Source organism: Miniopterus schreibersii, assembly GCF_964146895.1.
Source record: "Miniopterus schreibersii genome assembly, chromosome: 6".
In the NCBI taxonomy this organism is placed as follows: Eukaryota; Metazoa; Chordata; class Mammalia; order Chiroptera; family Miniopteridae; genus Miniopterus; species Miniopterus schreibersii.
In genome coordinates, this window is record NC_138107.1 from 35744617 (window position 1) to 35763670 (window position 19054).

At 37.3% G+C, this 19054-nt stretch overlaps 1 protein-coding gene across 1 annotated transcript; it reads left to right on the forward strand.

Annotated features, from left to right (window-relative positions):
• Positions 1 to 8709: 8709 nt before the first annotated feature.
• IRAK1BP1 (interleukin 1 receptor associated kinase 1 binding protein 1) lies at positions 8710 to 17706 on the forward strand. Its single transcript, XM_081140789.1, has 4 exons — positions 8710 to 11333; positions 16223 to 16288; positions 16970 to 17100; positions 17208 to 17706. Exons 1-4 carry the CDS (start codon positions 11019 to 11021, stop codon positions 17476 to 17478), a joined length of 783 nt encoding a protein of 260 aa, XP_080996915.1. The 5' UTR covers positions 8710 to 11018; the 3' UTR covers positions 17479 to 17706.
• The last annotated feature ends 1348 nt before the right edge of the window (positions 17707 to 19054 follow it).

The window sequence follows — 19054 nt, forward strand, 5'->3', positions numbered from 1 at the left end:
TCCCTCCAATTTGCTTTATGTATCGAATCTCCTTTCTATGATGGAAGAGGAAAACAGGGTAATTTACTTTTTTCTTAAAACCCTATTTTTTCTAACCATCAAATGTATCTCTGGTTTCTCTAGCACAGTGTATTAAATTCTCTTTTGGTGCTTTGAATATCAAAGACATTTCTTTTTCCTGAAATGATGCCTTGAATAATCCATTTTCTTTCAACCTTGCAACATATTATTTCCCTCCTGGGTGTGACTGCTTGTCATCTTTAAAGTAACCATACTATTCAAATGCTGTTTACTATGGTAAATCCAATGTCTTTGAACTAAACTCTGCTTTTTATGTTATATACTGGAAAGTGACTGATATCTATGCTTTCATTAAAACAAGGATAGATGTGCATTTCAATGTGCATTCATGGGTTTCTAAAAGTCTATATTTTATACAAAGAAGTTGAATTTCCTTTGAAAAAACAGACACCAGGAGTAATTCGTTTTTCCTGGAGAAAAATAAGCTTTTTATGGTTATCTTAGATTTTTGGAATCACCATAAAAAATACATACAATATTGATTACATGTTGAAATTATATTCTGAATATACAGGGTTGGGCAAAAGTAGGTTTACAGTTGTCAGTACATGAAACAGAGTTTATTCTTGTATATTGATTATTATATTATTTTCCACATGAACAACTGTAAACCTACTTTTGCCCCACCCTGTACTAAACTAAATAATAAATTATTAAAATTAATTTTGCCTGGATTTTTAAAACCTTTTTAAACGTAACTAATAGAAAATTTTAAATTATGTTTGTGGCTCCCATCATATTTCTATTGAACAACACTGGTCTAGTCTCTCTCCTGTGTCCTCAATGTAAACAATTGTAGGTGTACAACATATGACTTAAGGTGCAATAATACAGGATAAATTTAACAGACCAACAAAAGGATTAAATATGCGATGTCAAATCTATACCTGGATATTAACTAGACATCGTGGTGATGGTTTTGCAGTACAGTCATACCACATTTCATTGTGCTTCACCGATGTTGCGTTTTTACAAATTAAAAGCAAGACCCTACAGCAGCAAAAAGATTGTGATTCACTTTATTGCGATACTGGCTTTATTGTGGTGGTCTGGAACCAAACCCACAATATCTTTGAGGTATGTCTATATACACAAATATCAAATCATTATGTTGTACACCTAAAACTAATATAATGTTGTATCTCAGTTATATCTCAATAACAAAAATATATAACAAAAAGAATTAACGATCCACACCTCCAACGAATCTGAGAAGCAACAATGGGTCGAGCTGTGTAACTAGCAGCAAGAAGTTATTCCTGCCAACTCAGATCCTATCAGTCTGGTCACTTGGGAATCCCTGGTGCCTGCAATGCCTGAATGCTTACATGTAAATAATGATGGTGATAACTGTCATTTACTCAACACTTAATTTATCTCAGACACTTTACAAAGATTCCTCATGTAATCTTTCCAATAATCCTAGAGGTGTATTAATCATGGTAAGCTACCTGCTGAAACAAACAACTGCCAAGTTTCAGTGGATTACCAAAATAAACTTTACTTCTTGTTTACATCTGATGGAGGTGGAAAATGAGTGGCAACATGTTCTGCTCCTTCTGTCTTATACCTCTTACCTCTCATATAACTCTGGAGTCCTCTCTAGTCAGCCAGCATATGGAGAAAATGACTCATGAGTGCCCATGGAGAATTTTTATGGGTCAAGCCAGGAAGTGGGTGCACTTTATTTCCACCAGAATTCCATTACCAGAACTCAGCCATGGACATGCCAATCTACATGGGAGGCTGAAAATATAAAAGAATTTTTACTTGTGCCCCAAAATAAAAGAACATAAACATAGTAAACATTAGCAATCTCTGCAACAGGTACATATAATATCTGTTTTACAGATGAGAGAACTGAGTCTCAGAAACATTAAAATGAATTCCTCAAGGTTATATCTAGAAAATGATATTCAACCACAAGTCTTTAGGACCCCAAAGCCCATGCTTTCTAGGTAACACTGCAGAACTCACAGGAATTGTCATCATCTCAGTATGTTACTTAAGTGGGAGGATTAAGCAAATGGTCAGGAGTTGACAAGGGACTGAATTATCTATCCTCTTCTGCAATTACTAAAGGGCAAGGTTGGGAAAATCTGTTTAAATAATCAAAATTTCACTTTGCATCATTGAAGAATATGTCTATATGACTTGAGATGAATCTTCAACATACAACATAGAACCAGTGAGGTGTGTTATTTCACTGCCAAAATGACATAGTGAAATATATAAATTCCTAGGATATTCCATAAATAATTATAGTCCAACAGTATTCAGATGAAAAGACCAAAGAATATTTGTGTTTTGAAGGCTAAAATCATTTATTTATCCAGAAGACAAAATCACCCAGAATACCTTAATAATCATATTTATCCTGCAATGTTACTGAATAACAATTCTTGCTTGTATTGGTAAATATAAGCCATTCCAGACTTGGAAATTTCATCTGATTTATCAAAGAGATTTTATTATATTTAGTTTAATCTTATCCATTAAGGATTATATTATAAAATAACTCATTTAAAGTTGATAATTCATGTAGGCTACTTATGTTAAATCAGCCACATTGTTCAAAATATTCAGAATCATTTCATTGCCTGATATTTCTGAACAAACAGAAATTGACTGCATTTAGGGGAAGGACAGAACATGAAGTGATTAAGATGAAAATAGAGCATTTTCTTCATAGGTAGATGACCAGTGAGCTGGCTATGAAGTACAGATAAAATTGTTAGATGTGGAAATCATTAAGCTAATTTGGCTATAAGTGAGCTATAAATTAAGGTATATCAAAAGGTTAGTTAGGTTACAAATGCTGGAATATCTCATAAGAAACTTTGAGGCTCACAGACTTGAAACGAATTTGATGTGAATTGCTGTTGCAAATGAACACATTTCTTTAGGTGGCCATTGAATTATGCAGTTTGTCAGGGTGGGAAAGTCTGGAAGCAGACAGATAGGAAAGCTGTCTCAAGGATGTTAACTATGATAGTAAAAAAGATAGATCCAATGATGCTAGTCATTTGCTTTGTTTTTCTCTCTCTATTTTTGTATCCATTGCATCTCAGGAGCACTTGTATATCTTGTTAGTCAGTATTCCTGACTCTACTAAATTTTATGAACATAGTTCTGAGATAATATTGTTTTATTTTCAGTTCTATTGCCATTTTCAAAATGTTATCCACCTAGCCTTAAGCTTCCTTGGGCTAATCTTTTACTATTCTCACAATATATGATATTTTCTAAGCTTAGTGCAACTCAAGCATATTTTCTACAAGTTTGGGGACAAAAGGTTACATACATGTCTTAACTCCATCCTTATGGAGACATGATTTGGGTTAAACCTTTCCCTTGAGTAGGTTTTCTCCTTAACTGAGTGAATGGCATTTTCAGGTAAGCAGTTTTTCTCCATGCTCTTTTAGATACTATGTAAAAGGGGGTTTTTTTGTTGTTTTTTTAAATATATCTTTTTTGAGAGAGGAAGGAAGAGGGAGAGAGACAGAAACATCAGTGATGAGAGAGTCGTCATTGATCAGCTGCCTCCTGCACACCCCGGACTGGGGATCGAGCCCGCAACCTGGGCACGTGCCCTGACCGGGAATCAAACCTCAATCTCCTGGATCCTAAATCGATGCTCAACCGCTGAGCCACGTCTGGCTGGGCATGTAAAAGTTTTGATTCATCAGAGCTGCCCAACTACCTTACTCAGACATAATCCTCAAAGCCAAGGCTGTCTCAGCTGCAAAAAAAGATACAAGGCCATTGGAAGTCGAGTGCTTACTTAATTTTCCACTACCACGAGTCAAGCATTGTGCTGAACATCTTCAAATATGCCCATAATCGTCCTGAGTTCAGTCATCTGATTTGTCAACTGGAATCCCATCCTCTCTTTGAGAAAGGCTCCTGTGAGAAATTCTGCTGCCCTTAATCCTGTGCATTTTAATTCTCATGGTAAACTGTTGCTGCTACTCCTGCTGAACTCTTGATATCATTGTCTCAACTCTTGCAGAAGCTTGCTCCTTCCTTTCTTTCCTTGATTTCCCCCAAACCACATATATAATGCAATGCTTTGAGTTGTTACACTGCCAAAGGCCAAAACTAAATATTGTAAATTAGAAGTCTTTGGTCTTTTGAAGTTCTTGACTCTACGCCACCGGGGAATTTTTCTACCCTTCTCCACAAAATCCAGCCGCATTTCCATGCCGTATGGCCTTTCCTCCGATTCCACCCTCGTCTCTCTCTCTCTGGCATTTCTGCCCCCACACCTGTCTTCACTTTTTTGTGCATAACTCTTTAGTTTTCTAATTGTATGGCAGTCTCCTCTCAGACCTCACTCTCAAGGATTCACCGTCCACACTCATGGAAGTTTATCAAGGCATTTTTCTAAATGCAGATGGTTCCCTGAGTATGGCTATAATATTTCCTGAAGTATACATATGTATTTAATTTAAAAAATAAAGCAACTAAGCCTCAGAGGAGATAATTTCACAGCTCACATATCTTGACAATGAATGTCATTTTATTCAAAATACCTTTGTCTTTTTAAAACACAAAACTTTTTTTTAGTTTAATAAACTATATTTTAGAGCAATTTTAGGCACACAACAAAAATAAGCAAAAGTTCAAAGAGTTCCCATATAACTTCCTATCCCCTTCCAAACACAACCTCTTCCACTGTTGACACCCAGCACCACAGTAGTAAATTTGTTATAATTGATGAACCAACCTAAACACAGAAAGACCACAGTTTACATTAGGGTTCACTCTTGGTTTTGTATATATATTCTATGTGTCTGTACCATTTTGGATTCCCACAAACAATGACTGAGAGTTCCTGTTGCTCCACATTTTTAGAGAGAGAAGCTAACTGAGGACTGAGTCAGAGGAAAGGAGAAGTCAGGGAAACATCCAGTAAAAAGTGACCAGAGAGAAGTAGAATAAGAATAGAGTGTAATAGGAGTCAAGGGAGGCTAGAGGTGATCAGATGTTTTGTTTGTTCATTTTCTCTGAGAAAGAGGTTTGCCAGCAGTAACGTGCCTGTATGTAGTCAAATAATCATTGATCACTGGGAGGCAGCACGGCACAGTGGAAAAAGCATTAGACTGCCTCTGCCCCATAACCTGGGGGATATAACTTTAAAAACCTGGTTTGTTCATCTGTAAAATGAGACTATGTTTCTTCTAGCTTCCAAATTCCATGTTTTCTTCCCCATGGTATTTTCTCTTTTACTTTATCACAATTTTGGATATCATCTTTTTTCTCTGATAATTTTAATAATTTATTTAGCATCTACCTCACTGTTCCCTGTTAGAGCTCTAATGATTGATCATTTAACCAAGATGTTACATGATTTTTTAAAAATATCTAATAAAGTATTTGTAAAAAGAAAAACAATTTATGTAAGTACCCCTTTCTTATCTGTAACAACTTCACCAGGGTGTTGTAGTATAAACCACCATTTCTTCTAGATAACTCAATAAATTAAGATGTCCTCCCTAAGTCACTGATCTATCTGCAATGTCCTATTAGCTTGGGTAGTACTAGAATTAGAAATTAAATATTTTTGAAGATTAAAATATCTATTGGCAAAGCTCTCTCTAATCCACTGCTTTCAAAGGGAATTAATATCAAGTAGAAGCAATCTTTACCCAAGTGAGAGTTTTATAGCTTAAATTTACAAATGAGCTGTCAAATATTTCTTACTCTCTTGGATACAAATAGTGTAAATCAAGGCATAATTACTAATGATTGTTAACTATTACAATAGTAGCTTTATATTACTTCTCTCCTAATCAAGAGACATCCCGTGCTTTGCCTAAGCAATTAAAATGTAAGTAGTTACATTATGCAGCCAAACATGTGAAAGCTAAGAATAATAACCCAGATAATATCAAAGGAAACCAGCGATATGAAACGGATTGGGGTAGAAAGTGAGTAAAGTGAAAAAAGATTCAAACCAAAAGTTTACCTGAAATATTGCAGTGTCTAATAGGTCAGTAAAGTATGTACACAGTCAGGTTATTTCCAATCCAGAAGCAAAATATAGGTCAGCCCAGCCTAACAACAAGATGACATAGTGGGGAGGCAATCTCACATTTATTTCCCCTCAGAGAGAAAGATGTACCTGAAAATACTTTTTCTGGACTAATTTGTAACTTTCAAGGTGAAGATATAATCATTAGACTCTGGAACTCTGTGTAAGGGGGCCTGGGGAAACAAGCAAGTAAACCTGGGAGAATATCCTATGCTCACTATCCTGTTCTTCCTGTATCATTTAAGATACCAGAAGATAAACATTTGTAACCAATAAGAAAGTAAAAAACAAACCTGGAAATAATGAGAAAAGACAAGATGGAGAGCTATTTCCAGTGTCTGGGGTATTTGTGAGGTAAGATAGGATCTTATCTCCCTTCATTTCTGGAAATCCTGAATCCAATTACTTTTTGAAACTGCTGTTGTTGTTCAAACAATATTAACAAATACTTAATTAACTCTTCCTATTTTTTCTAGTTGTGCACTCATCCCTTAACCCTTTGTCATCCAGTTCCCAGTGAAACAATTCTTTGAAAGTCACTAATAACCTTCTAAATATTATATTTAATAAACATATTTCCATCCTTAAATTTTTTACCTGTCTGTACCATTTGACATTATTAATCACCTTTCCCTTCTGGAAAATTTTACATCCTGTAGTTCCACAACATTGTGCTATTTTAATCTTCCTCCTACCTCTTTGAGCCTTCTTTTCTGCCTGATTTGTTTACTTATATATATTTCCAAAGGTAAATAACCTTGTAGTTATAACAAAGTCTAAAGCAATTGAGCATCTCTAGCCTCTTTTATATAAGCCAAGGACCTTAATATTCTTTAGCCAAATGCAATGAATATCTCTCTTCCTTTGTCACAAATGTCTAGAGTTTTTTTAGTTTCAGTTTTTGTTTAACCACTCACAAACAAGAAATAATTTTCATAAGTAATTATAGGACACATGTTATCAATTTCTGTGATTATTGTTATTTCTCCTATGCCATGCCTTCCTATCGCACTTACTAATATTACAGAGGCAAACACTATGATAATATTTTAGTGAGAATCTATAGGTGTGGCAAACTCCTTAAGTCTTTGTATGTCTGAAAATATCTTAATTTTCCCCTCATTCTTGAGGGATAGTTCAATGCCTACTTCTAGGTCATTTTTCCCCCCCTCAGCATTCAAATATGTTGCTCCATTCTCTTCTGAATTTTTTTGAGCTATCTGGAATCACCCATTATAAGGTGGGTCCTGTCACAAGCTCTAAATCATATAGGCAGACACCCAAATCCATCAAAAAATGAAAATATACACCTGGGACACCAAGTATGAGCAGGATCAGACCCAGACTCCCATGCCACCAGGGCTGCACAAGAACAAGTCTCAGCTCACACCAATGGTTATATGGAGGTCCTTGTATGAACAGCTAGAGGAGGGAAAAAACCTGAGCTTTTATGGACAGGTTTGTGAATGGGCTGGCTGGATAAGCAGGGTCCAGTTGGAAATGGAAAGCAGCTGCATGACAGTATCACTCAGGGTGTCCCTGAATAACAACAGAGAACAAAAGTTTCTCAAAGCTTGAAGCTTTGAGCTGTGTACCTAATGACTCACTTTGTGGGGCGCTCTATAAAGCGCTTAAGGCTGAAAGCTATACAGGAGAGCTTTGAATTCTCCTCTATTACCCACTATTTTCAGTCAATATTCTTAATTTTAAGATAACATAAAACTGAGTTAAGATACTTATGCAAAAAGGGGGGGAGATTTTATGATAAGGATAGGAATATTTTTTAGAACTACAGGGCAGGAATGAAAGCAGGCCTATGGAAAAGAAAATCCCAGAAAGAGACTGGAATCACATCTGGACTCTCCCCCTATCTCATCTCTGTTCCTCTCTGAGTGTCATTGCCTCTCTCTTATTTTCCTTCCTTTTCTCTATACACTGACATTTTCTGCTTCTATATTAGAAATGGTTTGTGGAAAATTGACAATCTTTATCTCTCAAGGTTTTATGTATGTATTTGAATGTATGCCATGGTCCAACTTTGGAGAGATTGAATTTTTTTTAATTTGGTATAAATATGGATTTCCATCTTAAAAACAAAAAACAAACAAAAAACCTCTAACTGGCCCAGCCTGAATCAGGCTCCTAATCTGGGTCCAATTAAACTGTGTAAAATAGAGTAGCCTTACTCAAAATGGTTGCTAGAGGATCAGCCTTGACTTTGACGGGAACTAGTCCACTGTGAACTGAACAAATACATATACTCTACCATCCTCATTCATTCTCCAGTTATCCAGGCTGAAAACCTCAAGTCAGCTATGGCTAAGCCTTCTCTTTCATTTGCTACATAGTTCTGTCACCAAAAACTGTTCCATTCTCGCCTGGCTGGGTGTGGCTCAGCAGCTGAGCATCAACGTAGGATCCAGGAGATCATGGTTCGATTCCCAGTTGGGGCACATGCCCGGGTTGTGTTGTGGCCTCGATCCCCAGTCGGGGGCATGCAGGAGGCAGCTGATCAGTGATGACTCTATCATCATTGATGTTTCTATCTCTCTCTTTCCCTCTCCCTGAAATCAATTTTTTTTTTTAAACTATTCCATTCTTCTTTCAAGATTACTTTTATCTAATCATATCTTCTTTTCCACTGTCTTGTTTCCCAAAATGATAATTCAGAAAAAGGGTATTTCATTAGTTAAATCTGCATTCTTTAATTACTCGTGAGTATAAACTTCTTTCCCATGTTATAGAATATTAGTAGTTCTGCTTTATCGGTTTGTATCATGGACTGAATTGTGTCCCACCTCTCCCCCAAATTCATATGTTGAAGCACTAACCTCTAATGTGACTGTAATTAGAGATGGGGCCTTTCAAGAGGAAATTAAAGTTAAATGAGGTCATAAGGGTGGAGCTCTGATTCAATAGAGCTGGTGGTCTTGTAAGAAGAGGAAAAAAACATCAGGAATGCTTGCATATACAGGAAAGACCATGCGAGGACACAGTGAGGTTTTCTGAAAATCAAGAAGAAAGGCCTCAAAAGACACCAAACCTCTCAACACCTTGATCTTAGACTTCTAACCTACAGAACTGTTAGAAAATAAATTTCTGTTAAGCCATCCAGTCCGTGATATTTTGTTATGGCAGCCCTAGCTAATACACTTTGCCTCTGTTCACTAACCATTTTTCTTCTATTTTCTTCTGTTAAGAGCTCTCTAAACATTAGATGATTAGCCTTTTGTATAGAATATTTAACTTACAAATATTTTTAAGTTACAAATATTGTTCACAATTTATTTGTCCCCTCACCTTTTTGTTTTGTTTTGTATACTTAAATTTTTTTTAGTGTAGTCAAAATTTTCATACCTTTCCTTATGGTTGTTGCATGTGAAACTGTGCTTAGAAAGTCCTTCCCATTCCCAGAATTATATTCACCTATATTTTATTCCAATTTTTGTGTCTCCTCTGAATTTTGTTTTCAGTATATGATGTAAGATAGAACAATTTTTTTCATATAGCTAACCAATTATCCCTGTACCACTTATTCATTTTCCCATTTGAAGTATTTTATCATTTCCTAAATACTTATATGCACTTAAAATTTCTGCTGCTTTTTACTTATGGCACTCATTAATTCAATAATTCACTTTGGAGATTATTTGTTCTATATTTATCATTAGGAAAAATGAATTTTCCATCAAATTCAAGAAACACTATTTTATCTCAAATTATTTAAAATAGGGGGAAAGTTTTAAATGTTTTTAAATTAGAATACTATCATGTAATTTTTAGGTAACGATAAACATCAACATAAACTTAGACAAAATTACTTTAAGCCAATAAAGAAGGGGAGAGAGTACCATCTAACTTAGCTGCATTATCTTACTAGAAAAGATAAATGGCAGAGAGGAAACTCCTTGAGGATTGGCAGTAGGCTTTTTCTCAGGCTCCTTTTGATAGAATAGTTGTCCTTTTTTTAAAAATTAGTTATTCAAAATTTCTTTTTTTCCCCTCAGGGGACAGGAGGGTTAGATGTTTTTACATGCTCAGTGGTAAGAAGAAAACCTAACGGTGGTCAGTGGGTTGAGGGTTGTGTTGTTCTCTCTTGAAAGGGAACAGACAACATCTGGGCTGTAGAGGCCACCAGCGTCCACGCCGAACGTCCTCTGCGGCCCATGAAACGCCTCCCGTCCGTGTTCAAGGCCGGAGCAATTCCAGGGGCGTTAGGAAAACTTCGAGAGGCTGGAAGATCCTGCCGAAGCTTTAGCTGCCGTCACCGTCAGCTAACCATTCTCTCCTCCCAGCTCTCCGTTTGCAAGCGCTTGACAACCGCGAGGCACGTGTGAAACGCGTTCCCGACGTGGCTTTTGAGAAACGAAAATGAGACTGGGGGGACCCAAACTCCCGAAATCAAACTGGCAAAAAGCCGTTCATCCCAAGAGAGATCTCTGGCGAACCCCGGCTCTGCCGCGCCTCAAGGTGTGTCCAAGCGGAGCGGTGAAGTGGGAGAGGCACGGCTGAAGGCGAGCCTGGCGTGGAGACGCGCGTGTGAACGCAGCCCCGCTGCGCCCGCCGGGCCTCTCGGGACCTTCCCACGTACCTAAGGCGAGAGGCCGACGCGGGCGGGCGGGCAGAGCTCCCGGAGGCGGAGGCCGCGGAGAAAGCCCGCGCAGATTTCTGAAGGCCGTGAGGTGAAGCTGTTAGACCGTAACGACCCGCTCAGCCAGCGCCGTGTGAACAACGCGCCGCAAAACTCCCCACCGAGCGCGGCTCCCACTCTCCAGAAGTTCCGGGACCTCCCCGCCCATCCCGGCGTCCTTCGCGCTGCGCACGAGAAAGCCCCGGCGCGCTTTGGCCCCCTCGGCCGCCGTCGGCTCTGAGTTGCTATAGTAACCGAGCTGCCATCACTATGTCGTTACCACAGGCCTCTCAGTCTCGGGTGTTCGTGGAACTGGTTCCCTGGGCGGACCGGGGCCGGGAGAACAATCTGGTCTCGGGCGGAGAAACGCTGCCGAGCGTCCGCCGTCCCCTCCCCTCAGCACAGGGCCAAACCTCGACCCGCGAGGTGCACGTCAGCGGCACCGCGGAGGTGTCCGCGAGCCCCGACCGCGCGCAGGTGGCGGTGCGCGTGGGCAGCACCAAGGAGGCGGCGGCCGAGGCCAAGAAGAGCGTGTGCCGTCGCCTGGACTACATCACGCAGAGCCTCCAGCAGCAGGGTGTGCAGGTGGGAGCTCGGCGCCGGAGGCGTCTGGAGCCGCGTCGCAAAAACCCAGAGGGTCTGGGCCTTCGGGCCGCTGGAGCGGGGGTGGAGGTGTTGGCGGGTCTTGAGCAGGAGACACCTTCGTCTCTGCGGCGTTACAGGGTGCCGCATCCTGGCAGGGAGTCCAGGCGCCAGTAACTACTGGCCGCACGCAGTGACTCGTAAAATAAGAGAATGCAAACTGAGTAGGGTTTTATATGGTGATATTTGCCGCAATAATTTTCTTTTAATCTTGAAATGATTAACTGTTAAACTTGAAACGTTAGACGTAAATGCTTGCCTAAGTGATGTGCTCTACTCTGATCATTTTTTGTGTTGATGCTGCACCGTGGAGCTGGCAAGTGAAAAGCGTGGCCTGCTTCCTCCCGGCCATGTAAAGCTTCGCATGGAATGCTTGCTGCTTCAGTATTTTTTGCGAACAGGAATGGAGGGGTGGGAGGCTGGAATTGCAGACAACATTTTTCTCCAAAGTTTTCGGTTTTAAGTTTAAAAATTGGGCCATTATATTGTAGATGCCATCTATATTAACCGCCCCTACTTACCAGAGATGTCTATGAAACAAATCACTAAATAAATCTAACCTTAAGCCTACTAATAAGAATAAAAAAAAGTAATGTGCTATACACTAATAGCACATTAGTTTAATCCATACAACAGCCTGGGTACACAGGTTTTAATATAATCATTTTCCAGATCTAAAGAGGTTAAGTAATAAGTAATGCTTTGAACTTCAGCCAGGGTGATACGTGACCTCCTGTATTCCTGAAACCAAAATACAGTTACTTCCAGCAATGCCAGACCCTGGATAATTAGAATGAAAAAAAAATCAGAAACCATGGAATGGGTCAACTCTCTCAATTCTTTCATTTTACAGAATAGGACTCTAAAGGCAAGAGTTGTGATTTATCCAAGGTAACACTGAGTTCATTAAAGTGCTCCCAGTTTATTGTTAGAAATGGCACACCCTGAAAAATCAAGTCTTTTCTTTAAGGAGAAAACATACAGGGTGTTCTCCCAAAATGTATACACACTTTGAATAATTATAAAGGCAGCGTTTATTAAATCTGAAAAGAAAGGAACATCAATTGAACTATCAGCTGTTAAAGTGTGTATACATTTGGGGGGGAATACCCTGTGTTTGTACTATATTTACAAACAGAGTTATTTTAAAAATCATTTGGAAAAGATGTCTCTAAATGATTTTACAGTTTGGAAGAATTCAAACACTAATTAAAATAATGTAAATAAAGTGAGTTAATATATTTACTATGTAGAGAAATCTTTTCTCAGAAAAACTGCCGCCAGTGCCGCAGTCCTGTTTGAATAATATTACTAATTCTCAAGTTACATACATAAAATGTATAATACTGTCACATGACTATAACTTCTAATATGTAAAACAAAATAAATTACTATTTCCTGGTTACAGTTAGGATAACATTAAGATTCAGTGTTCAAGGCAAGACATACAAAGATTAGTAATCTCCCAATTATCTCTGCTAATGGAGAAAAGCAGTCATGTAGATAATTTTTTCAATAGGTAATGCAAAAAACCATTTATATCACTTTGCAGGAGGAATTATAATGGGTCTTCACAAAGCCTCATTCATTTTAAACTTTGGCATCTTGGGTTTATAAACATCACCCCGTTTAAAGGGCTCCTCAGTACTGCACGCTCCTTTGCTGTGTAGAGCGCCTAACCCTACCATTTCCTGTCTCTCTCCCCCCTGGTTGACTAGCTGACTCCCTTTTTTTTGTCTTCAAGAACTAGCCCAAGTTCACCTCCTTGGCATTCCTTTCCTAACATAACAGTAGTCCCTGTCATAGCACACTCCACTCCCCACTTTTCATTAAACTTATCATTTTGTATTGTATTTGTCACTTCTCTCTCCTCCATATTCTGAACCTCTCTAGAGAAGAAACCATTTTGTCTTGTTTGCTTTGCATTCATGGGTCATGCCTCATATACATCACATAGTGTATACTCAGAAAATGGTTTCTGAATGAATAAAAAAAATGAGTAAAGTATTAAATTAATAAACAGTTCAGCTATATTATAGATCATATAAAACTTTATGATCACATGCAGTTTTATGTATGAGGCCATAGCCCTCATTTATTGTTTTCATGCAAAAAAGTTCTAAGCAGTATTTACTCATTCAACCATCAAACATTTATTAGGCATTCCCTGTCACTGTTCAATTTAAAACAGCACTTACTGTAATATGTAATTATTTTGTTTTCTGGTTTGTCTGTTCCTCTCATAGGCTGTAAGCTTCAATATCTGCCTCTTCATAACTGTATTTTTTCCTCTGTAAACGTGTAATGGATGCCTTAAGCATGTTGCTAGGCACCAGAAATAGACAATGAGTAAAATTTAGGTTTTGTGCTGAGGGAGTCCCATGATAGGAATAGACTAATAAATAGTAGGCGTTGTGATGAAAGTATGTACATGATACAATATAGTAGAGTAAGAAAGGAAGTAATGTTCATTTTACTTGAGGAATTCCAGAAAGCTTTCATAATGGAAGCGACAGGTGTCAAATCTTAAACGGCGGCTGAAGGGAAAGCATTCCAATTTCACACTAGAGTGCAGTAAGTATATGTGTTCAGAGCACTCTACATAGTTCCCTGTGCTAGGACACAGGAATACTTAGAGAAACTGGAGGGGAATCGAGATAAGACTGAAGAAAGCTGTACGCAGAACATGAAGGAAGGCCTTGTGTGCAGTACTGAGGAGTTTGGATGTTATTGATGACAAAAAACTGCTTACTGGTGCTAGACCTTTTACAAATGTCATCACATGTGATACTCCCACCATATGACACTGGTAGTTCAATTGCTGTCTTACAGATGAAGATTCCCAGGACCACAGTGATTATTGGCAGTAGCTTGTCCAAGGTCACAAAGCTAGGATGTGGCAGAGTTTAGACTCCAGTCAAGAACTCTTCCTGCAAAGCCCATGCTCTTAACCACTAGAGTATATTGCTGCTTTAACGTCTTGGCAGTGGATGGGTGAGTTTTTAGGTAGGGGATGTAGCAGATGCTATTGCTACTTCACACTTGTATCCCTTGCCACTTTACATTTTTGTGCATGCAGGTCCAACTTAACATCTGCCAAAGCTTGTGAATTTTTGTCAGCTTTTCCAGGCTGCAGAAATCCACTCTGCTTACAAGTAGGCCAGCCGGTAGTGCCAGAGAATTAACAGCCCCTCCCCAGGTTCCAGGAGCTTTCAACTAACAGCTGAGGGGAGTGATGAAAAGACACCCCAGATTTGTCACCCCTTGGGCAGGATAACCCTGAGACCTGTGTTCTACCCCAGTTCCCAGAGTATGTGTACATGAATAAGTTCCTTTGCCCACAGTGGTGACTGTTTGACAACATACCCTTTCATGGCTTTCCTTTTCTGTTTCATTTCTCACTCCCCTATGGTGTTTCTTGAGCTTATCTTAAAAATTAACTACTTGTACTCAAATCCTTGTCTCAAGAGTCTATTTCTGGGTGCATACAAATTAAGATAGGGAGTAGTAGGAACAGATTGAAAATCTCCTATGACTTCACTTCAGTTTTTCATTACTAAAAACGGTGACAGAATGAATATCCTTGTTGCTGGGTAGTTATACATGTTCTTTCGACATTAATTCCTGGCTTATGCAGACTTCTAAGGCTTATGAAAAATTACACTTAGGAAGATAAGTTTACGTCTTTACTAGATATATATCCTTGGCACAATGTGTATTATTTTCTTCTTTAACTTTGTAAATCCAGTAGTCAAAAAAAAGTTACTGTTTTTACTTGTTTTACTGTTTTTTGACATTTGAGGTTCAACTTTTTTCACGTAAATTGCCAGTTTAAACATTTTAAGTAAAAAATGGGCAGAGGACCTGAACAGACACCTCTCCCAAGATGACATACAAATGGCCAACAGATGTATGAAAAGATGTTCAGCCTCACTAGCTATTAGGGAAATGCAAATCAAAACTATAATGGAGCTCTGGCCGGTTTGTCTCAGTGGTTAAGAGTATCAGCCTGAGGACTGAAGGGTCAGGGTTCGATTCCGGCCAAGGATATGTACCTCGGTTGCAGGGTCTGTGCAGGAGGCAACCAATTGATGTGTCTCTCTCACATCGATGTTTCTCTCTCTGTCTCCCTTCCATGCTCTCTGAAAAGCAATAGAAAAGATATCCTCAAGTGAGGATTTAAAAATAAATAAATACTACAATGAGAACCTGGACAGTGTGGCTCAGTGGTTGAGCATCGACCTGTGAACTTTTATATCATAATAGCATAGCATCTACATTTGCTTACTACCTTCTCTGTGTCAAGCACTTCATATGCAACTTGCCATTAAATCCTCAAAACAATTCTATGTAGTAGAGTTGGTATTAACCTAATTATATAAATGCAGAAACTAAGGCTCAGAAAAGTTGAGTAACTTACCCAAAGTTGCATACTATAGGTAGTCAGTAAATTTGTATTATTTGTAAATTAAATATTTTAAAAACTCTAAATGTTGTAATTGTTCATGTATATATATATGTGTGTGTATATATATATATATATATATATATATATATATATATATATAAAATCAACCTAAGTTTGTACTTTTTGTAAAAGCTAATGTAAAAACTACAAATGGAATTATGATGAAGTTTTTAGCAGCAATTTGTAGGCGTCTGAATTTATTTTGTTACTTTTAGGGAAGTTTTAAAACATCAGTCAAAACAGTTCTTTCTACATACTTTGTCATTCTGATTTTAATACATTCAGGTTGCTACTTTATGTTTTAGACTAATTCCATTTGGTAGCCAAACGTTTAGTAATCATACTCTTGTACTTTCTTTTTCAGGCAGATAATGTATCTGTGACAAAGGATTTTAGAAGAGTAGAAAATGCTTATCACATGGAAGCAGAGGTATGTACTTACCTTAACAAAAAATTGGAAACAGCATTACTTTGTGTGGACAACTTGCATTTATTTTTGCTCTTGAACTGAAAGGTATAGGAGAAATGTTTCTCATCGTATTGATAAAAGGTTATTTTTCTCAAAATCATTTTTGGTGTTATATATCTGTGAGCTTTTAAAATAAATTTCATGAGGAGTACTCCTGCCTATTAAAGGCAGAGGATATAATGAAATAGATGAGTTTCCACATACAGATCTGAAAATAACTGCTGGAAGAAGAAACATATCTCACTGACAGCAATGAAGTATGATGTAATTACTGCTAATCGGGAAGCTAATGGTATAGATTCTACTAAGGAGTCATGAAAAATTTGTCCGAGTTAGAATTCAGCCAAATAAAGTTGAAGGGGAAAACCTCCATTTCTCTTTCATAAAAAAGTCCCTGACTAGTTTTAAATGTATTTTAAAATATTCCAGTTAATATTAGATGAATTATAAAATTCATAAGCAAAAATAAATTTAACAACAAAATAATTTAGTTATAAGTATCAAGTAGGCTTTTCATATCTGTTAAATACTGTAAAATGACCTCAGTGTAATATGGCTTTACTTTTTAAAATCACATTTAGAGAAAATTTTGAAATAATGTATCAGGAATGAAAGTAATTTCAAGTGTCATTTCATTTACAGGTCTGCATTACATTTACTGAATTTGGAAAAATGCAAAATATTTGTAACTTTCTTGTTGAAAAGCTAGATAGCTCTGTTGTCATCAGCCAACCCCAGTTCTATCATACTCCAGGTTCTGTTGAGAATCTTAGGTAAGTTAAGCACATCTTTAACTAAATTATCAATTAATTAAACAAAACTATTCAGTTTTACAATTCATTGAATGTCATATTAATAATATCTGCATTTAATTCCTAAGACGGCAAGCCTGTCTTGTTGCTGTTGAGAATGCGTGGCGCAAAGCTCAAGAAGTCTGTAACCTTGTTGGCCAAACTCTAGGAAAACCTTTATTAATCAAAGAAGAAGAAACAAAAGAATGGGAAGGCCAAATAGATGATCACCAGTCATCCCAACTCTCAAGTTCATTAACTGTACAACAAAAAATCAAAAATGCAACAATACATGCTGCTTCAAAAGTATTTATAACTTTTGAAGTAAAGGGAAAAGAGAAGAAAAAAAAACATCTCTGAAATTCCAACCAAAATAGGTTGTGTTTGTATCTTTTTGTCTATTTTTATACTTTTTATAATGTTTACTTTTGTCCTGAACATATATATATATATTGTATAGTATATAAAGTGTTTCTCCCAAAAATCTGTGAATCCTTAAATATAGTCCCACAGAATACTTGTTTACTTTCTAATTCTAAAACCTTTCTGTGGGAAATACTCTTTGGAAATAAATATTGCACACTTGTATACTGAATTTATATTAGTTCATGTGTAAGTAACTTTTGTATTTCTACTATAGGAAGAAATATTGACACAGTTATTAGCATGATAACATTAATAGAAAGAATGAAGAGCAAAACATAACTTTTGATAAAAGGGTAAGGAAGTATATATCATGAAAATGTTTTGATGCCAGAAGTAAAAGATAATATACAGACCAGACCCTCTTCACCAGGGCTTCTTTGATTAATACCAGCACTCTCCAATACAAATATAACATAAGTCACACAAGTAATTTAAAATGTCCTAGTAGACACATTTTTTAAAAGTAAAAAAAAAAAAAACAGTCAAAACTAATTTTAATATTTTATTTAACAAAGTATATCCAAAATATTTCATTATGTAATATTTTAAAAATAATTAACAGGTATTTTATATTCATTTTTATACTAAGTCTTCAAAATCCAGTGTATATCTTACAGCACATCTCAGTTCACATGCAAAATTTTCATCAGAAATATTTGATCTGTACTTAAGTTTCCTAAAATTTAGTTGAAACAGTAGATTCACACATGCAAGTTGTCCCAGATATGCTTAAAAGATCTAGTAATTGGATCAACTATCTGTTTCTAAATTAAAATTTTTAAAAATTTAAAATTCAATTCCTTGGTTGTATTAGACACATGTCAAGTATTCTGAAGCCATAAGTGGCTAATGGCCACCATGTTGGACAGTGCAGGGTGATCCACTGAGATAATACTTAAGGCTGTTTGAGATGTAGCCATGTCCATGGCGTTGCTTTTGCAATACTTATTACCCACACAGGCTTCCCATTCCCCACCATACAGCTTAGGTTCTAGGGTTTTTCCTTTATCAATCTTGATACTTATATACCAATATTTCTTTCCTCCAACATTTTCCAGTATACAGTTTCCATCCCCACCTTTCTTAAGTTGTACTGGAAGTCTTATCCACCTCTTCTGTAATGTCCTTGGCTGGAGGGAGTGTGGAAGCCAAGATGAAGTTTTAGAATCTGACACCACTATGTTCAAATCCTGACTTGACTCCCAGAGCATAAGCTCCTTTAGAATGGAGATCTTGTCTGCCCTGTTCTTGGCTGCATTCTCAGACCCAGCATGTGATTAACCAAAGAAGTTATATGCATATATACATAACCCATGGACACAGACAATAGTGTAGTGAAAGCCTGGGGAAGGGGTAAGAGGAGAGTGGAGGGGACGGGGGGGGGGGGGGGGGGACATCTGTAAAACTTTCCATGATAAAAATGATAAAGATAAATTTGAAAAAATTAAACCATTTCTAGAACAAAAAAATAAAAATAAGGTTATCAGAAAACCAGTTTAAAATATGTTGA

Bases quoted from the DNA above. Each gene is read 5' to 3' on its own strand.
- IRAK1BP1 (XM_081140789.1), top strand. From the start codon at position 11,019: ATGTCGTTACCACAGGCCTCTCAGTCTCGGGTGTTCGTGGAACTGGTT. The intron at 11,334-16,222 runs GTGGGAGCTCGG...TTTCTTTTTCAG, and splicing joins TCCAGCAGCAGGGTGTGCAG to GCAGATAATGTATCTGTGAC. The intron at 16,289-16,969 runs GTATGTACTTAC...TTTCATTTACAG, and splicing joins CTTATCACATGGAAGCAGAG to GTCTGCATTACATTTACTGA.